The sequence below is a fragment of the Carassius carassius genome, chromosome 6, assembly GCF_963082965.1.
Source record: "Carassius carassius chromosome 6, fCarCar2.1, whole genome shotgun sequence".
In the NCBI taxonomy this organism is placed as follows: Eukaryota; Metazoa; Chordata; class Actinopteri; order Cypriniformes; family Cyprinidae; genus Carassius; species Carassius carassius.
The window spans coordinates 12,462,765-12,490,599 of NC_081760.1; the positions used below are offsets into that span (position 1 = coordinate 12,462,765).

At 39.2% G+C, this 27,835-nt stretch overlaps 1 protein-coding gene across 1 annotated transcript; it reads left to right on the forward strand.

Annotated features, from left to right (window-relative positions):
• Positions 1-484: 484 nt before the first annotated feature.
• LOC132142090 (uncharacterized) lies at positions 485-26,066 on the forward strand. Its single transcript, XM_059551733.1, has 2 exons — positions 485-642; positions 25,249-26,066. The coding sequence occupies exons 1-2, from the start codon at positions 485-487 to the stop codon at positions 25,787-25,789; spliced, it is 699 nt and encodes a 232-aa protein (XP_059407716.1). The 3' UTR covers positions 25,790-26,066.
• Positions 26,067-27,835: the final 1,769 nt, after the last annotated feature.

A 27,835-nucleotide genomic window follows, 5' to 3' on the forward strand; every position in this document is an offset into this window, starting at 1 on the left:
GTCTCACTTCCCCATATCGTTACCCCACTTCAGGAACTGCATTTCCCACAAGCCTTTGTCTGGACTCATCACTGTTCATTGCACACAGCTGTTCCCACTAACATTGTTTGCACCTGCCTATATATACCCTGTTTGGTTCTGTCATTGTTATGGAGTCCTTGTTTAGTGTCACCCTGTTATTTTGTGTTCCCTTGCTGATGATTGTGTTTCTTGTTTTGGACTGCTTACCTGATTTTGACCTTTGCCTGGCTGGATTTAGGATTCTGGATTACAATAATAAACACTGCTATTGGATCTACCTGTTTGTGTGCATTCCTGGCTCAATTGTTTTGGACCATAGCAGTAGGGCTGGTTTTTTTAATGATGCAGCATTGAAGGACTTTTTTAACCACTGCCTTGATGACCCTTTGCCTCAGTGTGAGATGAAGAGGCTTGAAATCCTGGACTTTTGGGGCTTCACAAGATACCTACCCCAACATAGTCAATGGGATACACCAGCCACACCCGTCTCACCAGACAAGATGGCCGACTCTACGCCTGTGTCTCCAGACAAGATGACCGACTCTACGCCTGTGGCTCCAGACAAGAGGCCGTCCCCGAGCAGCCGCTGTTGTCCCGGAGGCTGTCCCTGAACAGCCCGCTGTAGTCCCAGAGGCCGTCCCCGAGCAGCCCACTGTTGTCCCGGAGGCCGTCTCCGAACAGACCGCTGTTGTCCTGGAGGCAGTCCCCGAGCAGCCCGGTGCCAGTCCTGCAATGGCCAGGAGGGCGGTCTTCAGCTTCCAGGTTTTGGCCTTTTGGTGTGCCTGGGAAGTGCACTCCAGTTCCTCAAGCCATGGACCAGTCTTCCACCCAGAGCCCGAGGCTGTCCCTGAGCCTGAGGCTGTTCATGAGCCCCTTCACGTCCCTGAAGGTCTTCCAGAGCATGTAGTGTCACAGTGTCTGGGTGTCCACTAGAGGTCTCACCTCCCCATATCGTCACCCCACTTCAGGAACTGCATTTCCCACAAGCCTTTGTCTGGAGTCATCACTGTTCATTGCACACATCTGTTCCCACTTACATTGTTTGCACCTACCTGTTTGTGTGTGTTCCGTGACACCAAGGCCCCTAGATGGCGTCTTAACACATATTTACTAAAAAATCTAACATTCATTAATTCGCTAAAGGAGTTTCTTAAAATTAATATATATTGTGATGTAGACCCCCCAAACATTGTGGGAAACAAAAAGTGTACAATGCAAGGATTCTGTATATTGTTCTCTTCTGCTCTTGCCTAAGCAAAACCTGGCAATTTACACAATTAGAAAATAATATTCAATCATTACAAAACTTCTGAAAACAACATTTTTCTGCTCATTGATTGTCCTTCTTGAAAGAGGAATATAACTTACTTTCACAATCGAAGACTGAGTTCATTTTACACAGGACAAGGCACAAATTTTATTTTGAGTCAGAGAAACCTAGCCACTTATTGGCCCTCAGGCCGAGGGAATGTGAGTCTAAGGCTATAAACGAAGATAAACGGAGGTCTTACTGGTTTGGAACAACATGAGGGTGAGTTTTTAATTACATAATTTTGATTATTGGGTGAACTAACCCTTTAAGACAGTAAACTGTTTATGTACAACAGCACAAATTAACAGACTAAACATAGTACCACTAATGCATGGCAATGTCTTGCTTCTGACATTTTGGACTATATAAAGGAATGACAATATATATTTAATTTCCTCTTTTTTTCTCTCTTTCAGATTGTACATTTATAATATGTCTGTTGCTTCCCCCTTCCCTGTTTGTTTGTTTGAATGGATGTTATTTTGTTAATATAAATAAAAATAAAAAGTTGATCATGAAAATAAAATGTATCGTCTTAATCATACAGTATGTCTATTTGCTTTATATCTCGTGTAGAAAAAGAGTGAACATGCTTTGACTCATACCACTCTCGCACGTGGAAGAAAACGGACGGTGCTCTACAGATCACATAATTCAGTGAACAATTAATAGAAATGTTATTCTGTATAAAGAACACGTGAAAATACATCTGTTCTCAAATAACAATGATAACAAGAACTCAGCATCCACTCTCTTATCTGGGATACTCTTATTCTGTGTTTGTTTTCACTGGTTTTCAAACAGCGCCACCATTCTCACCCTTTGTGCAACAGCAGCTGCTCGGGTCATGTGATCCTAGCTCAAAGCTTTTCAGACGGCCTGTGTTTTCACTTTGCAAAACTGAAAAGATTTGTCGGACTGGTGCGAAAAAAAAAAAAAAAAAACATTTGCATTTTCGGTGTGCGAATGTTTGCGTTCTATGTTGAAGCATTCATAGAAATGTATTGTTTTATTCCAAAGCATCATCGCGGCCGATATTTGTTTAGTTTTTGCATATTCAGTGTGGACTTAAAACTGCTTTGTACAGTAACTTTTGATTGCTGTACTCTGTGCTGTGACAACAGATACACTGTTGCACTATGCTACTGTAATAAAGAATGTAATAATAAATGCATCAAATTGCCTCGCATACAGAGTTTCAGTATGCTTCCTTTTTTTTTTTTTTTTTTTTTTTTTTTGGTAAAAAGGATGTCTGTCAGTTACAGTAATGAATGCTTCTATTTTTGTAGGACACAGCAATGACCACCTGGTAGAGACAGTCTAAAGCATTTGTCAGAAGAGCTTGTAAATGCAGTCATTGCCAATAATGTAATCCGCCTGTGAGAGATTCAAAGGAGAGTGATTGAGGATAATCATAATTTTTGAGGGATAAATGCCATCAGTCTTTCCACAATTGATCGCATCCTCCAAAAGCACCGGTTCCGGATGCAACTCTGACAGAGTGAAAGACCAATGCATGGAATATGTTCAGGCATGAGTTTTGATATGATATGAAGTATTGTATACCATCACAGTATAGCAGTTTATACTGCCATTTGTGCCCTATTGAACTGTGCTTCAGGGTAATTTACTCTACTGTGTTTTGCAGATAATCTTTGATATTGAAGGCTGGCCTGTTCCCCATGAAGTCATCTTTGTTGAGGAAGCTGGTTTGAATCTGACCAAAATAAGGGGAAGGGGAAGGAACATAATTGGCCATCGGGCTTCTGTAAATGTCCCTGGTTGGCACGGGGGGAATGTCACTGTGTACACAAACATCAACGAGGGTTACTCCACGACCATGCCATTCTAGGACCCTATGCTCCTCCTTGCTTTCCTTAATGGCCTAAGAGATCATATTTTCCAGCTGAACCACAGTGAACCAGCACACCCAGAGCAGCCTCAATATATATGTGGTTGTCTGGGATAACATCAGCTTCCATCACTCTGCTCTGGTTCGTGACTAGTTTGCAAATATATTCTTTCACGTATTTGGACATTGAGAAGCCAATTATTAACTAAGACAGTCAATAACAATGGTTAGATAATGAAACTGTGTTTACTGATGCACATTCTGTTAAACATTCTTAGTACAAAATATATTGAATTATGATGTTCACATTGTGACTGCTACTTTCTTTTTCTAAAATATATAAAAGAGATCCACTAGTGGTTCAATTGTGAAGTTTCTTGAAGTAAGTTTACTTTGAAATTGACTTTAACTGTCTCCCTTTTATACACATGAATGTGATCTTCAAAAACTATTGCGAAACCAATAGGTCAATTTCACAAGAATCGGAGATTACGTCATGGCTGGGTAAAGTTATTAATTCTAGAGGTCTGCTGCTATTATATTAGTTTGATCTTTTCTCAAATATCGCTGCATTCTTTACGGTTTAGGGACTACTGTAACTCCCTCTGTGTAGGGATCAGCCACCGAGAACTGTCACGTCTGCAGCTTATACAGAATGCTACAGCTAGACTTCTGACGGGCACCATAAAAAGAGAGCACATCACTCAGGTTCTGCGTTCTCTTCACTGGTTACCAGTCAAGTTTAGGATTGATTTCAAGATTTTACTGGTTGTTTTTAAAGCTTTACATAATTTTTCTCCAAACTATATTTCCAATCTTATAGAGCCCGACATGTCAGTTAGGTCTTTAAGATCGTCAAATCAACTGTTGCTAGTTTCTCCTCAGTCCAAAAAGAAGTCAAAAGGTGATCATGCTTTCTCAGTAGCAGGCCCTAAACTGTGGAACAATCTCCCTGTTTATATTTGACAAGCTCCATCAGTGGAGGTCTTCAGGTCTCAGCTGAAGACTTATCTGTTTAGATTGGCTTTTTAGGTAGTTTTTGTTCAATTCTGTACTTGTAAATTTGTATGTCTACTTTGTTTTTGTTTTACTCTGTGAAGCAATTTTGGCAACGAAGTTGTGTATAAATGTGCTATACAAATAAATGGAAGTTGAAGTTGAAGGGTTAATATACAGTAATTGTTGCCAGAAGCATGTTAATCACTGCAATAATGATCCAGTTCTAGACTTTTTCTCATTGAAATCCATATATGATGTCTTGGTTTCATCATTCTATTCTGTCTGGATTTCATAATTATAATCATAATCATTTTATTCTCTCATGGTTTCATTATATAGTTGTGAGTTCAGGCTATGACTGCCCCACAAAGAATTATTAAGACAGTTAAGACTAGGGATGTCCCGATCAGGTTTTTTTGTCCTCGAGTCCGAGTCCGAGTCATTTGATTTTGAGTATCTTCCGATACCGAGTCCCGATCCGATACTTCTATAATACATAAAAAAAGAATAAAGAAGAGCGAAAAAACAGATCCAGGATCTTCAATAAATTACATTTTGAAATATATTCAAATATAAAACAGCTATTTTAAATAGGCTAGTAAAAATATTTCAAAATCTTACTGTTTTGCTGTACTTTGGATCAAACAAATGCAGGCTTGGTGAATAGAAGGGACTTCTTAAAAAAAAAAAAAAAAAAAAACCTTAACAAGCTTACTGTTCAAAAACTTCTGACTGGTAGTATAGGCAACTTTAATTTTTCTCTAATTTCTAGCTTTTAATTGGCTTAGAAATCTATAAATGCTGGACAATAACAAATAATAATGATTTGTTTATATACTACAAACACTGTTTATCACATAATAATGCAGAATAGTTTATATACTGTAATAAATACTATGTCAATCAGCACTGCATTGTTCATACTTTATTTATCACCTGCTGGAGATGACTTGAAGAACAATTTATTGTCGTGATCATATATTAAAGTCTTCATGTTTGCATAAGTTTCTGTTTTCCTGTGAGCACCACAGCATAGCTGGACGCTTTTGTCCATATTAGGAATATCCTGATATCGGGCCCGATTTCCGATCACGTGATCGGATCTGGACATCCCTAGTTAAGACAGTTAAAATATTTTTATATTTAATTGATAAACTTGTTAGGCTCAGTCATTACTGTTACCTGAAATAAGTTTACAAAGCGTAGGTCAATCCAGAAGCCAAAAGCCAGAAGTGTAATATTGGAGTATAGGTTTTGAATATGGGCTATACCGACTCAATGAGCATGTCCCCTACGCCGAACAAGTCGTTACTTTGAGTCTGAATGAGATTTGAAATTGAATGAACTGGGATATATCTCGTTAGTAATTTAATGTTTAACACATAATATTTTTGACCGAGAATCAGTAGACTTCTGAACAGGGAGGACTTTGTCATTCAAATCAGTCTTGTTTGTGAGTCAGTTTTGTTTACAACAAGAAGATAAAGGTGCAGATAAATGATATGGCTTTTAACGAATCAACTGAATAAGAGTAAACAATTTAGTGACTGAATCAAAACAGAACCCACAAAACGTAACATGAATTAAAATATGTTTTTAAGAAATGCTTCTTGAGCAACCAAACCAATAAATTAGAATATGATTTTAGAAGAACCATTTGACACTGGAGACTGGAGAAGTGGCAGTAAAAAATTAATCTTAGTACCATAGGAGAACATAACGTTTTAAAATAAATTCAAATAGAAAATAATTATTTTTAATTTCAATAATATTTCACAATATTTACTCTATTTAATCATTTATAATTATATTTAATTAATTATATATTGTATACTATATATTATATATTAATTATATAATAAAATAAAAACTAACTACTCTGAACAAACTCGCAAAACACTTTTGTTTTTGTCCCCATTTTTCATGAGCTGAACTCAAAGATCTAAGACTGTTTCTATGTACACAAAACAACCTGTCCTTCAACCAATATGCTCGTATAGGACGTTTGTCCAAATCCCTCAAATACGACCCATCAGAGCGTATACTACAATTGCGCTCCTATCGGCAAAGGTCGTTTTCATATTAATGTTTTGTACTCTTTTATTTGCACTCTGATTTGCGTTTCGTGTAGCTCAGTTGGTAGATTATTGCGTTATACCTTGATATGTAATCATGCTATCATGGGTTCGAACCCAGAAAACGGACGTGCACGTAAAATGTATATGCTCAATAAATCATAATTTAGCATGGTTCCTGTGAAGGTTACGTTTAGGGGTGGGGTTAGGTGTGGTCATTCGAACTAATAAGCCACCTAGTAAAATATGTACGAATTACTGTGAGATCGGAATAAAAAGTCCACACATTGCATTTAAATAAACGTGTGTTTTGATTGGTAATGACGTTATATGCACATGATTGTATATATATATATATATATATATATATATATATATATATATATATATATTATGGGGGGCCAAACAGGAAATAATTCTATGTAAATCTGAATATATAGTTAAAACTCTGAATATATAGTTGTAAATCCTGAATATATAAATGTAACCCTGAATATATAAATGTAAATCTGAATATATAAATGTAACCCTGAATATATAAATGTAAATCCCGAATATATAGTTATAACTCTGAATATATAAATGTAATCCTGAATATATAGTTAAAACTCTGAATATATAAATGTAAAACCTGAATATATAGTTATAACCTTGAATATATAAATGTAAATCCTGAATATATAGTCATAACTCTGAATATATAAATGTAAATCCCGAATATATAGTTATAACTCTGAATATATAAATGTACATCTGAATATATAAATGTAAATCCCGAATATATAGTTATAACTCTGAATATATAAATGTAAATCCTGAAAATATAGTTATAACTCTGAATATATAAATGTAAATCCCGAATATATAGTTATAACTCAGCATGTGAGCTCCGCTCAATATACCGCTCTATGCCAATGCACTCCACTCAATTGCTCACGGCCCAAGCGGTCAAATCCCGCTCCGACGTGAAATCTCAGTGTAACGTAGGCTACTGTATAGCCTTTGTTCATTATTTTTAAGGCATTGTTGGGGGGCATTTTCCATTTTGCATAGGTGGCCTCAGCACATTGTTTGTGAGATAATAGGCCATTCTTTAAACTTTATTGGTTTCAGAAAGATTCTTGCGGATAGAGAGACAGTTGAAACAAAGGCAGATCTTTATTTTACAAAAGCACAAGGTTTTGGGGTTATTGTGAAGGTATACAAATAAAAGTAGACCCTTTGTAGTTGTCTTACACACTAATCTGTAAAATTGATGGAGTTTCTTCCACTGTCATTAAAGAAAAATCCATGAACGCGCTGGCGCGTTCGTTGTACAGGGTTAGAGAAAAGCTTATTTAGTTTCATATTTATGTTTAAATAATATGCTGGGCTGCATTTCCCCTGAAAACCTTCTTTACGCTATCATTCTTAAGTTATAACTCAGGCTTTACCTTAACATTAATTGGTGTTTCCCGAAACGTTAAGAATACCTTCTGTAAGTCATTAGTTCGTATGGTTGGTCTGGAGCACTAGCTATACCTTATGACAGTTCATTACTATAGTGGCCACCACTGTTTCTTTACATCTCAGTCTATACGAATATAATTCTGCTAATTGAAGTGTTTTCATGCAAAGAACATTGTCATTACACTGATGCGATTTTATGTTGTTATTAATGATATTATCCAAAGTTGTATTGGCAAACTTTTAGGCAGTATAGCTATTAGGAGTATGTTTATCCTCTTAAATTCTGAGACCATTTTGAGGGATATATATTTATAACTCTGAATATATAAATGTAAATCCTGAATATATAGTTATATCTCTAAATATATAAATTTAAATCCTGAATATATAAATGTAAATCCTGAATATATAGTTATATCTCTGAATATATAAACTGAATATATAAATGTAAATCCCGAATATATAGTTATATCTCTGAATATATAAATGTAAATCCTGAATATATAGTTATATCTCTGAATATATAAATGTAAATCCTGAATATATAGTTATAACCCTGAATATATAAATGGAAATCCCGAATATATAGTTATAACTCTGAATATATAAATGTAAATCTGAATATATAAATGTAAATCCTGAATATATAGTTATATCTCTGAATATATAAATGTAATCCTGAATATATAGTTATAACCCTGAATATATAAATGTAAATCCTGAATATATAAATGTAAATCTGAATATATAAATGTAAATCTGAATATATAGTTATAATTGTTATTATATAGATATAAATAGTGAATATATAAATGTAACCCCGTGAATATATAACAATCCGTGAGCCTACACATAATTTAGGCCTATTGCTGGCCATACACTGAAAGCCAAAGGGTCCCTCACAGTTTTATCAAAATGGCAGACTTTTATCAGTATTTTTTAGAATTAGACAGCTTCCTTTACCGTTTTTCACATGAACAACAAAATCTCTGCATTCTCGAAAGAACCTCAAGACATCTTGAAGACCACGTCAATATCATTATGGCTTTTATGATAGCTCTAAATGATTTTCCAGCGGCACATGGAAATGTGCTTCATCTCCTATCAATTCTTTGTGCATTACTCAATGACATGGTAAATTCTGTTTTCGACTGGCTATCTCAGATCGAGACTACACAGGAAGCCCATCATAACATAATGTCAGCTGAAGTAGTACGAACAAGCTATCCAGGAAGACCAAGGTAATGCATTCTATTATTGAGTATGAATATTTTGCCAGGCGAGAAAGAGTAGCGTTGCGTCTCGCCGCTACAGCTTCCCTTACGAAAATTGCCCATGTTTCTTTTTTTGTTTTTACTTTTTTTTTTTTTTTTTTTTTTGCAAATCCATGGTTAATTTGTGGTAACCGTGTTTTAAATACAATAACCATGCTCTTTTGGTTTTACTTGTTGTCAAACCATGGTCAAGTTTCGTAAGGGATGAGGCTTATGGCAATATACAGAGGCTCAGGATATTAATTAAGCCTATTGATATCAACAATTCAGTTCTTGATATAAAGGATTTCATTTCCACTTTTAACTATGTTAAATCTTCATATCAGCATTTCACTATTTAAAGTGCTTTGTTTTAAAATGACAGAATTACATTTCCACTATAGCCTGTAAAAACGTCTCAAGGTTACGTATGTAACCCTAGTTCCTTGAAGGAACGAGACGCTGCGTCGAAACGCTTTTGGGGAACGTCCCTGACGAGACCGACTCTGAATATCGTGTGCAATCAGTCCATCGGAAAGGCGTGACGTCACGGGCGGGGTGACGTAGCGACCAGGAAGCTATAAAAGCACGTGCCATGCAGCTGGCTTCAGCTTCGAGTAGGGAAGCAAGCGCCGGCAGGGGTGCCGGGAGTATGGCTCTGCGACGCAGCGTCTCGTTCCTTCAAGGAACTAGGGTTACATACGTAACCTTGAGACGTTCCTTTTCAGGAACTCGAGCTGCGTCGAAACGCTTTTGGGGAACGATGTGCCCACGCTGCCAGACTTCCAAATCCCTGCCTAGTGTGTAGTCAAAAGAGCACAGCTAAGACGAGAGAACAGAAGAGCCCGGCGTGGCTCGCATGTCAAGATCGTAAAATCGGACAAATGTGGAGGGCGTGGACCACCCCGCAGCGTTGCAGATGTCCAAGAGGGACACACCTGCTGAGAAGGCCTTGGAGGCCGCCATACTCCGAGTAGAGTGAGCCTTGGCCCCCAAAGGAGGGGGAAGACCAGAGGACTCATAGGAGAAGTTGATAGCCTCGACTATCCAACGACTAAGGGTCTGCTTGGTGGCAGGAGAACCCTTGTTAGAAGGACCGTAGCAAACAAGCAATTGGTCTGATTTCCTCCACAGGGCAGCTCTGTGGACGTATGCGTCCAGTGCTCGCACTGGACACATACAGTTTAGCTTCTCTTGGTCTGGCTCCCGAAAGGGAGGAGGACAGAAGGCCTGCAGTACGATAGGCTGTGGTGTAACAGAGGGAACCTTCGGAACGTAACCCGCTCGAGGGTATAAGAATGCTTTGGCCATACCAGGGGCAAAGTCTAAGTAGGTAGGGGCCACCGAAAGGGCCTGAAGATCTCCAACTCTCTTTAGTGAGGTGATTGCCAGTAATAGGGCAGTTTTAAGTGTCAGATGTCTATCTGAGATATCTTGTATTGGCTCGAATGGAGCTTTACAAAGAGCCTCTAGAACCACAACCAAATCCCAGGGGGGAACACGGGATCGTACTGGAGGTCTCAGCCTCAGCGCACCGCGGAGGAAACGTGTAACTAGGGGGTGTCTACCCACTGACTGACCATTGAAAGGGACGTGGAAAGCAGCTATGGCCGCCACGTAAACCTTTAAGGTGGAGTGGGATAACCCCGCAGAGAGCCTGGCTTGTAAAAACTCCAGAACTGTACCAACTGGGCAGTCTGCTGGGTCAAGCTGGCGGTCTCTGCACCATGAAGTGAAGAGCTTCCACTTCAGGGCGTACAGTTTCCTCGTAGAGGGAGCTCTGGATTGGAGTAGGGTCTCAACAACCTCGGTTGAGAGACCAGCTGCTAACAGCTGTGCCCCCTCAGGGGCCACACCCACAGCTTCCACAACTCCGGGCGAGGGTGAATTATCGTGCCCTGCGCCTGAGAGAGTAGGTCTGTCCTGATCGGTATCTCCCACGGAGAGCCGTCGAGGAGCGAGACTAGATCTGAGAACCATACTCGGCCCGGCCAGAACGGGGCTACTAGTAGTAGACGGGCCCCGTCCCGGCGTACTCTCGCCAGAACTCCCGGGAGCAGAGCGATAGGGGGAAAAGCGTACAGACGAAGCCTCGGCCAGGTCTGTACCATAGCGTCCAGTCCCAGAGGAGCTGGATGAACTAGAGAGAACCAGAGGGGACATTGCGATGTCTCCTGAGTCGCAAAGAGGTCCACCTGGGCTGTACCAAATACTCTCCATATCTGCTTCACCACCTCGGGGTGAAGCATCCATTCCCCGGGCCTCGGCCCCTGTCTCGACAGTATGTCTGCTCCCACATTCAATCTCCCAGGAATATACGCTGCTCTGATCGAGAGGAGCTTGCCCTGGGACCACAGAAGGATCTGGTGTGCCAGTTTGTACAAGGGGCGCGAACGCAGACCCCCCTGGTGATTGATATAAGAGACCACTGATGTGTTGTCGGTGCGCACCAACACATGGTGACCTCTCAGGTCTGGGAGGAAATATTTCAATGCTCGATAGACCGCTAGTATCTCTAGGCAATTGATGTGCCATGTTAGATGGCGACCACTCCACAGACCGCGGGCAGGGTGGCCGCTCATGACCGCACCCCAACCGGTGAGGGACGCATCTGTCGCTAGCGTTACACGGCGACAAGGAACTCCCAGCACCGGGCCCTGATTCAAGAACCAAGGTTTCCTCCACATGTCTAAGGCACGAAGGCACCGCCGCGTGACCTTGATAACTCGACGTGGATTTCCCCTCGGGGAAAAGCCCTTGGACTTGAGCCACCACTGTAGGGGTCTCATGTACAGCAGGCCAAAAGGTACCACGTTGGACGCAGCTGCCATCAGCCCTAACAATCTCTGGAATTGTTTGACAGTGAGTGACTGGCCTTCCTTGACTCTCTCGACTGATGTGAGGATCGACTCGATCCGAGCAGGAGACAAACGTGCCTGCATCGTGGTCGAATTCCACACTACGCCTAGATAGGTGGTTCTCTGAACTGGAGAAAGTACACTCTTCTTGGCGTTTAGTCTCAAACCCAGCTCCCCCATGTGTGCGAGAACGACATCTCGATGTCGAGCCGCCATCTGCTCTGATTGAGCTAGGATCAACCAATCGTCGATATAATTTAAAATGCGGATGCCCTGCATACGGAGGGATACCAGAGCCGCATCCATACATTTCGTGAACGTGCGGGGTGAGAGTGCGAGGCCAAAGGGAAGTACTCGATATTGATAAGCTTTGCCCCCGAAAGCGAACCTCAGAAACTTCCTGTGTTGTGGAAGGATGGATATGTGGAAGTATGCGTCTTTGAGATCTATTGTGACAAACCAGTCCTCGGCTCTGATTTGAGCTACAACCTGGTTGACAGTGAGCATCTTGAACTTCAGTGACATAACCGAGCGGTTCAGGAGACGCAAGTCGAGGATCGGACGCAACCCCCCATCCTTCTTTGGAACTATGAAATACCGGCTGTAAAATCCGGATTCCCTGTCTAGAGGAGGGACCACCTCGATGGCCTCCTTCCTTAATAGGGTATTCACTTCTCGTTCCATAGCCAGAGCCTGCTGGGGGCCGACCACAGTCGGTGTAACCCCGTTGAACTTCGGTGGTGGAAGACCGAACTGAATGCAATAGCCTCTTTCTATTGTACGCAGGACCCATTGAGATACATTTGGCAGTAGCTTCCACGCTGCTAAATAATCTACTAAGGGAATCAGTCTCTCGAGACTGACCTCTGGTGTAAGAGGCCCCCGAAGGGGCGGCGAGCATCCCAGCTCCGCTACGCTCACGGGCGGAAGTAACTGGGAGTGGCGCTCGCTGGAGGCCGCTGCGCCCTGAAACTCTGGCAGGGTTGGCAGACCGACCTCCTGAGGGTACTGAGGTGAGACGGGCACCGTGTAATGAGGTGAACCGCGCTCTACCCCAGCAGGGGCTACCCTCTGGATCCTGGCGTCAGGATCTTTTCGTCGAGGACTTCCGGGCTTCGATGACAGATCTTAAATCGGCTTTCGCCCTAGAAGCCCCCGACTCAGAGCGTCGTTGCCCTCGGCCCCGACGTGGGGGAGCACGAGTGGCGACGCTCTGCTTCTGCGCTTCCCGGTGTGAGGAGCCGGTATGTGGCGTGGTCATCTCCCGCCCAGATGCACCACGAGAGCGACGAGGGAGGAAACTCTGGAACGCCGCCGCCTGCTTGTGCGCCTCCTGGAACCTGTCGACGACAGTATTAACTGTGTCGCCGAACAGGCCCGAGGCTTGAAGCGGGGCGTCCAGGAGGCAGACCCTGTCTCGTTCCTTAATTTCTGACAGGGTCAGCCACAAATGCCTCTCCGCGGCCACTAAAGCTGCCATAGACCGCCCAATTGCGCGAGCGGTCTCCTTAGTGGCGCGGAGGGAGAGATCAGCGGTCTTTCTGAGTTCTTCAACCTCTTCAGACTTAATCCCCTCCCCCTCATCGACATCTCTCAGCAGGTCAGCCTGATAAGCTTGCAGGACTGCCATAGTATGAAGGCACGCCCCAGCCTGACCTGCTGCCACATAACCTTTGCCCACTAGCGATGATGTAACTCGAAGCGGCTTAGTGGGCAATGTCGGAGCCTTTAGAGACGAGGCCGAACCGGGTGACAGATAGCCCGCAAGCGTCTGTTCAACCCGTGGCATCGCTCTATAACCACGCTCTCCCAGCCCCATCACGTTGCCATAATATAGTGAATCAGGGCCAAAGAGGCGGGTCGAATACGGGTGTTTCCACGATCTCGATAACTCATCATGGAGATCGGGAAAATATGGAAGGCTCCGACGTGGAGGTGGTTGCTTCGGCCGCAGAAAGCGTTCGTCTAATCTGCTTCTCTGCGGCTCAGTCTGTTTTTCAGCAGGCCAGTCGATTTTTAATTTATCTACTGCCCGCGTGACCACCTCCAAAAGCTCCTCATACTGGGGCGACAGGGGTGGCGAATCCCCAGCAACAGTCTCCACATCGACCTCCTCGGAGGACGAGAGGTGAAGAGCTGATCCCTCACCCTGGGGGGAAGAAACCGACGAGCGTGCTTCCGAACCCAGGGTTTGGGCGCCGGATCTGGCAGATGAAGAAGGAGATAAGGACTGGCCCGTCTCCATTCTTTCTGACAGATCCACCTGCGAACCCCACGAGTGCAGCAGCCGCTCTGCCTCGGCAGAAGCGGGGCCAGCACCGCGAGGAACGCTGGTGAAGGCTCCCTCCTCGAAGAGAGCCCTCCGGGATCGAAGCGTCCGCATTGGCAAACGTTCGCAATGCGGGCAGTCGGCCCCCTCGAGAGCCGACTCAGCGTGCTTCGATCCCAGGCAAGCCACGCACAGCCTGTGTGTATCCCCACTCGTAATGTAGCGAGTGCAGGGAGGAACACACAGTCTGTAACGCGGCTTGGAATCGCCCTTCAAATGTTTGGTCTTTAGCTTTTGCTTAGGCATATTGAGCTGTTTTAGCGATCTCTTTAAGCTAAGGGACAGACAACAATAAATAGGACCAACAGGACAGACTTTTGCACATGCACACACAGAGCGCTTGCTGACAGATTCGAAGCTGAAGCCAGCTGCACGGCACGTGCTTTTATAGCTTCCTGGTCGCTACGTCACCCCGCCCGTGACGTCACGCCTTTCCGATGGACTGATTGCACACGATATTCAGAGTCGGTCTCGTCAGGGACGTTCCCCAAAAGCGTTTCGACGCAGCTCGAGTTCCTGAAAAGGAACTATATTTCTTGATATCTGTAATTATATTTTCACTTTTGAAATGTCACCAAAGGCTGAAATCCCAATTTCACATATCAGAAATACAATTACATGTAAAAACCATAATCTTTGATATCATGAATTACTTTGTTACAAAAGCAAATATCTATTCTTGATATCAACAATTACATTGCTACTATAACAATGTTAATTTTTGATGTCAATAATTTGATTGTCACTAATGACAATGTTAGTTTCTGATATCACGAATGAACATTTTTACTAGTAGCAATTCACTTGTTGATATCAAGAAATGACATTTCAACAATTTAATTATTGATATCAGGAATTTGCATTTTTACTACAATGATTGATATAAAAATTATGATATTTTTTTAGATTATAAAAATGTTCTTCATACAAAGAAAAATAATGGTTCTTTAAATAAATTGTTCATCGAACGGTTCTTTGGAGCACAAAAATTGGTTCTTCTATGGCATCACTATACAAAACCCCTCTTTTGAAACTTATTTTTAATAATGTATCATGTATACGCATTTACATATAGCATTGTCTTCATTTACTAGGTACCATATTTCAAGGAGTCAGCTGGAAAATTTGCGAGATCTTGGTTTCAGTTGGACCACCATTTCACAAATGTTGTGTGTCAGTGTCCGGACATTATTTAATCGCAGAAGAGAACTAAGGCTGGACGACTATGGGGGATTTACTTCAATCTCAGATGTGGAGCTTGATCAGCATATCATCAGCATATTGTCGTCTACACCTTATTCTGGGGAGACATATGTTCGAGGCAGCTTGAGAGGTAAAGTACTTCGAGTTCAGAGATGGAGAGTACGGGAAAGACTAAGATCTATTGATCCAGTAGGCAGGGTGCTAAGGGGACGAAGAGCAATCCGAAGAAGAGCATATCATGTCAGCTCACCCAACAACCTATGGTAAATCCTACACCTTATGTCCAAAAGTATGCATGACAACAGTGTTGGGTGTAACTTATTATGGAGCAATTCATTACTGTAATTGTATTACTTTTTCCATGAAAGTCTTACATTAAATACTTTGGCCAGTTCAAAAATAATTTCTGCAAATGTATGTTATGCTATACTTTTAGAGAGAGAGAAATTACTATATTAATATAATTAAACTTTTGAAGATGTAATTAGTAGCTGCTAAATACTTTTTAAAGTAACTTACCCAACACTACATGACAATAATTAAGAAATAAGGGAATCATAGGCACTTGATTTGAGTGAAATTTAGTTTTGTAGATTTAAAAATCATGGTTTCCCCTTTATGGTTGAATCACGGAAGCTACACCAGTTACCTTTGCCAAGAAATTTAATTTATTATGTATCATGTGTCAGACAGAGAGAAACAAGCATATAAAAACAAGGCTACATGAGAGGTCTTCAGTCCAGATTTCTCTGTTCCCCATTCTTAATCTTCTCATCCCTCCCACATCATGCTAGATGTAAATGTTTCTCTGGCTTTATGTTTCTCCGCCCTTAGGTTTCTAAGCTTCTCATGCCTCTGCCACTCATGCCATATGCCTCTGCCACTCATACCATATGCCTCTCTGTTTCTCTGTGGTGGTACCGTAAGATAGAGCTTATATACTTTACAGAGCAGCTTCCTTTTAAAGTAACAAAGTATGTTGCTTAAGCTTTAAAAATGGAACGTATATGCCATAGAACACATGGCACAATTCACTTCCATATTAAGAAACTTATCTCTGTTGTTTACATCTGCATCAGTTGAACACATGTTACAGTATGCACCCCTCTACAAAATATAGCTCAAGCACCTGTCTCATGTGACATGATCTTCACATGGTTCATGCTATGTATAGTCTCTTATGCACATGGCACAGAAACAACTCTGGCTTGTCAAAATACACAATGAAATTATGAATAAAGAAAAAGTAATACAAAAACATAACATTAAACAGTAAATTTTAGTCTTCAAGTTTTTTACTAAAACTGATAAATTTTTGTCTTACACAGGCACGTGGACACCAATCACAAACTTGCAAACTGGGGCCTTGTTTATCATGGCTGTGTTGATGGCTACAGCAGATGCATCACATACTTAAGATGTTGCAATAACAACAGATCTTCAACTGCATTGGAACTTTTCAGAGATGCTGTGGATAGGTTTGGATTACCAAGTAGAGTAAGAGGTGATGCAGGCTCAGAAAATATAGACATTGCGCGTTTCATGATAGAACACAGAGGACTTAACCGTGGCAGTTTTTTGGTTGGACCAAGCGTGCACAATCAGAAGATAGAGAGACTATGGGCAGAGGTCAACCGGGTCCTGTCAGGATACTTCAAAGATTTGTTTCTTTTTATGGAGGCTGAAGGGATTTTACACATCAACAACCCCACCCACATTAGAGCTTTACATTTTGTTTTCATTCCGAGAATAAATAGGGCTGTAGCAGAATACACCAATCAATGGAACAATCACAGTCTTAGCACTGTGAACAGTTTCTCTCCAATCCAACTGTGGACAATTGGAAGAATTCAGAGTGACGGACAAAATGTATTAGCTGGGAGGAGAGAATGCGCACTGCAAGACACAGTGGATCCTGACCTGCATCAAATTAACCCTTTAACAAATGATGGAAACCATGACATAGAACACTTCATCTCTGCTTGCAACATTCTGGATGGTGTTTATATGTAAGGATTAAGGAAGGATACCTAACTATATTACAGAAAAGTAACCAAAATTTGACAAATAATGGTTGTATAATGACGAGTAATTAGTCATTTAATGTCACTGCACTTTATTGCTGCTTTAAACTTGAACAATCACCAACATTAACATTTCCTTGACTTTAACATCCACCAAAATGGAACATAATGTGTGGAGAGATATTTATTTTCAAAATGTCTTCTTTTTTTTACAAATTGTGATAGAAGTAGAAAAAATATATGTGAAAACATGGAAATATTTGTGTAACAGGAATACACTTTTTTTCTTCTGTCCTTCGTGTCCTATCATGTTATTGCATGTTTGAATCAAGTCAAACTATGAAAATAGGAGCTCAATAATACATAACATAAAATACAGTCATATCAGCTACAAATAACTAAATGATAAATATTCTCCAACAAAAAAGCCTCTCCAACTAATAACTAACATTATTACTATACTATTTTTTTCCATAACTACTAAGCATGCATAGTGAAAGCACTTGATGCTTGATAATATAATGATACTAGATCACTAACAGAACGCAGCATTCGTTATTCTTGTGTGAAGAACACACACACAAACGCATATTTAGGCCATGCCAAATCCAGGCGAATTTTTAATGCCAAAGTCCATGTCTGTTTTGAACTCTTCATAAGTGTCTTTCAGCGGAATTCTGATGATATTTTCGCATGTATTAGCAACAGGGAATTTGGAGCCTGAAATAAACTCCAATGATGGATCTGGGGTAAAGCCAAGAGCTGGTGGGGAGTTGCATCCGGTAGCAAAGATAAGAATCTCCTCAAGTGTAACACCTTGCATATTGACTAACAAAGACAGAGAAATATTAATTGAAATAATTAAATATTAATTTTAAAGATAAGTACATGCTTGAAATGACAAAGAAAACAATAATACACACATTTTTAAAAAAGCAAACAAGGAATTTAAGGCGGGTGCATGGGTGGCATTTCTTACATTCGGCATTTTGAAGGTAATCTCTCCAGCAACCCAGTGTCTTGCATTCTTTTTCATATCTGTTGCTTCCAATTTCAGACAGCTGACACTTGAAAAGTACCTCAAGGTCTTCTGCTGACAATTGTTTTGTAGGTTTCAGGAAAAATGTCTTCATCTGTTCAGGATGTTGTAACAGAGCTTCAAGAACCCCAAGACTTCTAAGACCTTCTCGAAACCTGAGTGTCAGTAATACATTTTAAATCAAATTACATATATGTCCCCCTAAAAAATATTAAACTATGCACATGACATCAAAAACAAGACTGCCTTACTGCAGACACTACTGTTGTGTGCGAGAGTAAATCAGAACACGCCAACACTTTACAATAAGGTTTCATTTTTTAATATTAATGAATGCATGAACTAACAATGAGCAACATGTTTTACAGCATTTTTTAAACTATGTTAATGTGAGTTAAAATTATTCTTATTCATGTTAGTTCACAGTGCATTAAGTAATGTTAATAGATAAAAATTTTGATCTAAATAATGTTGTAGTAAATTTATAAATTAACATGAATTAAAATTAATAAATGCTGTATAAGTATTGTTTATTCTTAGTTCATGTTAACTAATACTAATGTTAACAAATGAAAACTTATTGTAAATTGTTACCCAAAACACATAACAAATAATAATTGCAATATTAATGTTAGTTTATTACCTTTCAAATGGTGCTCTTGTTCTCTGCAGGATGTACCAATGTGCCAAATCCTTAGTCACTTCGGCTTTGTTTGAGCTAGTTATTGTCCTCCGACACCCTGACAGGATAAGCAAGTGATTTGCTTTACGCAGTGCCTCCATTAGTTGGTTCTCTGACACTGACTCCTTGATCTAAAATCAAACATATTTAAAGCATGTATACACAACATGACCCTAAAATCATTAGAAACTTGTAATTGTAAAATAATTTTCATAACATTGCATAAATCAGACTGATAAAAAAACTGGATGAAAAAGACATTCAATGTGTATTTAAATATAGCCATACTTCTCTCAAGACTGACTGTGTGTCCAAATCTGGAATGTCATCAATGCTGACTTCAGTCTTTTCTGGGCCATTAATGAGAGCATTTACCAGTATCTCAGAGAGGAATTGAGGCGTCTGTCCTCCATGTACAATGGACATTGCCATTAACTGGTCAGCAAGGTAGTATCCATTATTTTTCAAAGCTACAAATGTGAAGAAATAAAAACATAACATTGACAAAAGGAACTGTAGAAAAATGTAGTATGCTTAATAGTCATAAAAATTAAATACTACAATAAAGTTCTAAAGTAACTCACCTTCTGAATTGCATGCAAGAACTTTTGCATCAGTTGGTCCTTCAAACATTCCACTGATGTCTTTAAGCTCTTGAAAGCATAGACGAAAAAATTCTCGCTTTGGTCCGCCATGATCAACTGCCCCCTCCGAACTACCAAGATCATCTGTAAATTTGATGTCCATCCTTTTCTCAGGTGAAAAATTTGGTCGATTCATAGCCCGGGCAGCACCATCCAAAACATTACGTCTGACAATGTTGAATCGCACCACTTCATCAACCTTTATCTGCTTATGCAGATTTCCAACAATGTCTTCCAATGGAACACCACCACTGCTAAAATATATTGTACATATTTAGAAGCGAACACTTTTTAGACAATAGATATTAATTATACTGTCATACAAAAAATAACATTCACATTTACTCTGTACAACCTCTTCCTCAATCTTTTTCCTGAGGAAATGTTTTCAAAACATATTAAACCTCATAGGTGTAACAAATCCCAACCAACAATTCACAATTTTATGTGTTCAAAATAAATTATATTTACCGTTTACTTCTGTTTGTCTGTTCTCTCAGTGACCTTGAAATGGCCTCTAACAGATCACTATCATCAGAAAGCTCATCATCTTCCAGAAGGTTGACATAGTGACTGCAATGAAACCGCAAAAAAACAAAAAACAAAACATATATTTAATAATAGTGTTCGATAATGTGGTGAATGACAACTCTCAAATATAGAAAGACATGATCAATATACTGTATACGAAAAAAAAATACAATTATAAAATAGCTATTATTTACACCTGTAACAAGAACTAGATGTTCTTTCAGGAGATTCAGGAACCACCACCACATCAGCTGCAACTAAAGATTCACAGGAGCTCATTTCCAGCACTTCAGATTGATGCAAGGTGAATTGGACTGGCTGGCTTTCACTGATGGGACAAAGTTCTGTCTGGACTAAGCTCTGATTGTCCTCTGGAAATTAAAATATTTGTTACATCAATCAAATATTTAGACACACATGACAACATGAACAACATGAATTAATAAAAAGGAAAACATTAACCAATTTAGGCTATCATAATAATGCCTTACATGTATGAGTAAGATCATCATCTGAATCCGAAGCTGGAGACTAATGCAAGAAGGAAACAGGCATTACAACCATTGACCAATACAATCTGAAGTTTCAGTTAAAATAGAAAATATCATCTCTGACTTACTGTCTGTTGAGGTTCTTCCAGCAAGACTCGGTCAGGTCGAACAAACAAACATTTCTGATGGAAAATTGTCTTCACCATACTACCAGTCAGCTTTTGTTGAGTTGTAAGGGATGGCTCCATAAGTTTGAAATGGTATGGCAAGAGTATCTGCAAACTTATTGAAAATATATTGGTCACACTTCAGATTAGGGTCCAATTCTCACTATTAACTAACTTTTGAGGATTTTTGCCTCAATAAATTCCTAATTACTGCTTGTTAATAATAAGGTAGTTGTTAAGTTTAGGTATTGTTAGGATTAAGGGGTAATGATCATGCAGAATAAGGCATTAATATCTACTTTATAAGTGCTAATATACAACCAATATCCTAATAAGATGCATGCTAATAAACAATTAGGTTAATAGTGAGAATTGGACACTAAACTAAAGTGTTACCATGTATTTACAGATGACAGTAATATGGTTATTAAACATTTGTGAGCAGGAACCAAAGCAGATTCTCAAACCATTGTTAAAACATTTTTATTTATGTTTTGTTAAAAAAGGATTGAGGTGTAAAACAGATGGAAATCAAATGGAATGAAAACCAAGGGCAGTTAATTGAAATAATACAAAACAAACAATAGGTGACTTCACTAACTGAAGTTAAGTTAGTCACCAGTGAGTCACATATCACATCAGTTAATCAATGCTGATTTTTCAACTTAATTGAGCTGTGTATTAAATTTTCATTATGAACAATATTGATATGTATGATTGATGTTTATAACCATAGGACAGGTAAATCTCTAATGTTCAAATGTTAAATAAAAGCACTAATAAGTACAACAATACTCACCTGCAATTATCTAAAATGGGTGCAAATGCTTCTTTAATTGCCTGTAATACTCTTGCTTCATTCCACCCGGTGCTAAATTCCACTGCTGACTTAACAAGGCCATTTTCAAAGAGCCAAGCCCTTTTGGGTCTCCTTGGTACCACATCTGTGGTAGGGTCTGGAAGGAGAATTACCTCCTTTGCATAAATGCTGTTTTCTCTTAAAGGCTTCTTCTGTAGTGTACTAGAAATTGAGGAAAGAATAGTAGATGCAATAATATATTTTCTATGCAACATTTCAGTTTGCTAAATATAAGCTATTAAACATGAAAGTGCTATTGTAGGCTACTATTGCTATTGTAAAATGCAACATTTAGGCCTACCTAAAACCTAACAAAATAAACCATGACAGCATGCAGGACCAGCAGTGTGATCCTATCTATACTGGACTTGAAGCAAATTTTCCTATTACATTCATCCTGTTGTTTGAAATACTGCAACTGTAAGCATCAGTTTACTGACAGTGTTGTGCCGAATTTAAAATCCCTGACAAATTATTACCCCTTCATTGAAGCATCTATCTGACTGCTCTTTCTTAACCCCATCCCCTAATCCTGAATTGACCGATACTAGGCAGGTAATAATCTGGCAGATGTCAGGATTCTGCACAATGGCATTACCCAACACAATGCACCACAGAGCATCTAGTGTGCGCTTCAGTTGCAGTTGCTTTCTGACTAAATTGAGAATCACTTTTTTGTTGTTCTTTTGTTCTTATCAGAATTGTCAAAAGACAATGATACGAAATAACATAATTTAAGTCTCTGACATTTCATTTTTTTTTTAATGTAAAGTAGGCTAGGCCTACATACTTAATATATATATATATATATATATATATAGGTTACTATAAGCTTTTATAGTTCCATGGTTAATTTGGGTAAGGACACACATGTGTGTTTCCAATAAAGACGATTAAAATAAAATAATATGATAATTCAATGTTCGCAATACAAATCATTATACATTTCTTACCTGAAGTCTTTACGAGGCCGCGGGAAATGGCGGAGATTATATGCAGGAGCAGGAGGGCGTGCTGAACATGGTGCTGAAGTGCCACGCTTGAAAAGCGACCGCACCTCCGCCTCAGTAGTCTGATGGACAGTCGAGCTTGTTGTGACAGACGCGCTGTTGGATGATCTTCGTGTCTCCTGTCTATCACATGCCGCTGCAACGGTCTCAATAAAATCACTACTTGCCAACAGATTGTTGACAATTTCCCGAGCCCTGTCAGCCATGTTGAACTATGTAAAAAGCCAATAACACGGCCACTGACTTTGAGGACCTTTTGCCTATAGGCTAATTATCTTCTGACCTACAACTATATATTCGGGAGCAACTATATTTTTATATTTAATATTTATATATAGGCCTATATTCAGACATATAACTATATTTTTGGGATTTACAATTATAAATTCAGGATTTACATTCAGAGTTATATCTATATATTTGGGATTTACATTTATATATTCAGAGTTATATCTATATATTCGGGATTTACATTTATGTATTCAGGATTACATATATATACTCAGAGTTATAACTATATATTCAGGATTTACATTTATATATTCAGATGTACATTTATATATTCAGAGTTATAACTATATATTCGGGATTTACATTTATATATTCAGGATTTACATTTATATATTCAAGGTTATAACTATATACTCAGGTTTTACATTTATATATTCAGAGTTTTAACTATATATTCAGGATTACATTTATATATTCAGAGTTATAACTATATATTCGGGATTTACAATTATATATTTAGGGTTACATTTATATATTCAGATTTACATTTATATATTCAGGGTTACATTTATATATTCAGGATTTACAACTATATATTCAGAGTTTTAACTATATATTCAGATTTACATAGAATTATTTCCTGTTTGGCCCCCATAATATACATACATATATATATATATACATATACATATACATATACATATATATATATATATATATATATATATATATATATATATATATATATATATATATATATATACATATATATATATATATATATATATATATATATATATATATATATATATATATATATATTTATTTATATATATATATGATCATGTGCATAGCTACTCTGTATCCAGAAGCTTTTTTGTTAAGAAATATAACTGAAATCTCTTAGAATTTTTTTTCATGAAATATACAAACTGTACAACTGTACAAATTGTAAAAACAGATCAGTGTTCAAATGTCATATCTCATGTATTTTGTAATGTACTGTGACGGAAGAACTTTAAACACTTCTTTGATAAAAAAGGCAGTTGTGCGCAGTTTTCTCTCAGTGGAAAATGCTTTAGTCCTGATTCCTACCCCTGGCTCCACTTTTACTGCACAGATCAGAGGTTAAGTATGAATTATTTATTTATGAACTATTTATGTTGTGATAAAGCAAATGATGAAACCGTTAATGCTTCTATCTGTGAACCAGTGATTTAATCAAATTAGCAAGTTTCGTTGTATACTTTTACCAGTGTTGTGGATGATGGATTGAATTTAACGGGGAAGTTGCGGCCTCACAGGTTGCCGGTTCGAGTCTCGTACCTGCAGGGATTTTCGGTGGGGGGAGTGAATGTACAGTGTTTTCTCCCACCTTCAATACCACGACTTATGTGCCCTTGAGCTAGGGCACTGCTCCCCGGGGGCCGCAGCAAAAAAGGCTGCCACACTGGGTGTGTGTGTGTGTGTGTGTGTTCACTGCTGTGTGTGTGCACTTTAGATGGGATAAATGCAGAGCACTTATTCCGTGTATGGATCACCATACTTGGCCACATGTCATGTCACTTTCACTTATCTATGGAAGTTGTGAACTGTGGTTATCTGAATACCTCTGAAGTTTTACTGACGCTTCCCACTTAATTGTCTTATCGGTATAATGACATAAGGGGACATAATATATTATCGATCAATCTTATCAGATTAACTTTGATCGTTCACTTTTATTTTATTTCCGTGAGTGCAGTACACCTGCAAAGCGTTAGCACTCGTTAGCTTGTCATTAGCGTTTTCATTCGAACCTATCGCTGTTTTCTTTTCTCCTCTCCCTCGCTCCAGTTTTTCACAAGTTCATCAAACAACCGCAGTAAGAATTTTCATCAAGCACGGTGAGTAATGGCTTCTCCTATCATTGTTTCTTGCACCTCTTGCCACATGTACAGTTTATCTATCTCTGTCGCTGATGAGGGATTCACATGTGATAAATGCAGGGAAATAGTTAGGCTGACAGAGAAGATTTCAGAATTAGAGACACGCATCCAAACTTTAATTGAGGACAGTAAAAATGTTAGGGCTCTAGATACGGCCTTGGATGCGTCTAGCTCAGGGATTCCTGTACATTGTTCGGTTCCGGAAACAGAGCCCCAGCAGCAGGGCAACTGGGTGACGGTGAGGCAGCGTAGTCGTGGGTCAAAACACCGCTCTTCTGTTCCGATCAAAACATTAAACAGGTTCTCCCCACTCAGTGATGCACCCACTGAGAAACCTGATGAAAGTGCTCTAGTTATTGGTGATTCTATTGTACGGAATGTGAATATAGAGACACCAGCCACCATAGTCAAATGTTTACCGGGAGCCAGAGCGCCTGACATCTTGGCAAATTTAAAAGTGCTGGCTAATGCTAAACGTAAATACAGTAAGATTGTTATTCATGCCGGCGCTAATGATGTTCGACTTCGCCAGTCGGAGATCACTAAAAATAACATTAAAGAGGTGTGTGAACTTGCAAGCACGATGTCAGACACTGTAATATGCTCTGGTCCCCTCCCTGCTTACCGTGGTGATGAGATGCATAGCAGATTGTCATCACTCAATGGCTGGATGTCTAAGTGGTGCCCACAGAATAACATAGGTTTCATAGACAATTGGACGAGCTTTTGGGGCAGACCTGACCTGTTTAAAAGAGATGGTCTTCATCCCTCCTGGGATGGCGCCACTCTTCTCTCTAGAAATATGGCAAATAGTCTTAGTGTTTATACTTGACTAACTGGGGCCCAGGTCAGGAAGCAGACAGACTGGCTAAACCGACCGTCTGCTAGCTGCCTCCCGTCACAGAGGTCAGTTAATTCTCAGCACATAGAGACTCTATCACCTAGATATCACACTATAGAGACTGTGTCTGTTCCCCGAACTAGAAAATACAAAACGTCCAAACCAAGTTAAGATTAACAATTTAATTGAGGTTCAACAAATAAAAAACAGAAGCAATATGGATAAACAAATGATAAAGCTTGGCTTATTGAATATCAGATCCCTTTCTACGAAAACACTTTTTGTAAATAATATGATCACTGATCATAATATAGATGTACTCTGTTTGACAGAAACCTGGCTAAAACCTGATGATTACATTATTTTAAATGAGTCCACCCCCCAAGATTACTGTTATAAACATGAGCCACATCTAAAAAGCAAAGATGGAGGTGTTGCTTCAATTTATAACAACTTTTTCAGGATTTCTCAGAGGGCAGGCTACAAGTATAACTCGTTTGAAGTAATGGTACTTCATATAACATTATCCAAAGAAACAAATGTTAATGATAAATCCCCTGTTATGTTTGTACTGGCTACTGTATACAGGCCACCAGGGCACCATACAGACTTTATTAAAGAGTTTGGTGATTTTACATCCGAGTTAGTTCTGGCTGCAGATAAAGTTTTAATAGTTGGTGATTTTAATATCCATGTTGATTATGAAAACGATGCATTGGGATCAGCATTTATAGACATTCTGAACTCTATTGGTGTTAGACAACACGTTTCAGGACCTACTCATTGTCGAAATCATACTCTAGATTTAATACTGTCACATGGAATTGATGTTGATGGTGTTGAAATTATTCAGCCAAGTGATGATATCTCAGATCATTATTTAGTTCTTTGCAAAATTCATATAGCCAAAATTGTAAATTCTACTTCTTGTTACAAGTATGGAAGAACCATCACTTCTAACACAAAAGACTGCTTTTTAAGTTATCTTCCTGATGTATCAAAATTCCTTAGCATATCCAAAACCTCAGAACAACTTGATGATGTAACAGAAACTATGGACTCTCTCTTTTCTAGCACTTTAAATAAAGTTGCTCCTTTACGTTTAAGGAAGGTTAAGGAAAACAGTTTGACACCATGGTATAATGAGCATACTCGCACCCTAAAGAGAGCAGCCCAAAAAATGGAGCGCAGCTAGAGGAAAACAAAACTAGAGGTATTTCGTATTGCTTGGCGGGAAAGTAACATATCCTACAGAAAAGCATTAAAAACTACTAGATCCGATTACTTTTCTTCTCTTTTAGAAGAAAACAAACATAACCCCAGGTATTTATTCAATACAGTGGCTAAATTAACGAAAAATAAAGCCTCAACAAGTGTTGACATTTCCCAACACCACAGCAGTAATGACTTTATGAACTACTTTACTTCTAAAATCGATACTATTAGAGATAAAATTGCAACCATTCAGCCGTCAGCTACAGTATCACATCAGACAGTGCACTATAGACCCCCTGAGGAACAGTTCCACTCATTCTCTACCATAGGAGAGGAAGAATTGTATAAACTTGTTAAATCATCTAAACCAACAACGTGTATGTTAGACCCTATACCATCTAAGCTCCTGAAAGAGGTGCTTCCAGAAGTCATAGATCCTCTTCTGACTATTATTAATTCCTCATTGTCATTAGGACATGTCCCCAAAACCTTCAAACTGGCTGTTATTAAGCCTCTCATCAAAAAACCACAACTTGACCCCAAAGAACTAGTTAATTATAGACCAATCTCGAATCTCCCTTTTCTGTCCAAGATACTAGAAAAGGTGGTATCCACACAATTATATTCCTTCTTAGAGAAAAATGGTATATGTGAGGATTTCCAGTCAGGATTTAGACCGTATCATAGTACTGAGACTGCTCTTCTTAGAGTTACAAATGATCTGCTCTTATCATCAGATCGTGGGTGTATCTCTCTATTAGTTTTATTGGATCTTAGTGCTGCGTTTGACACAATTGACCACAACATTCTTTTGCATAGACT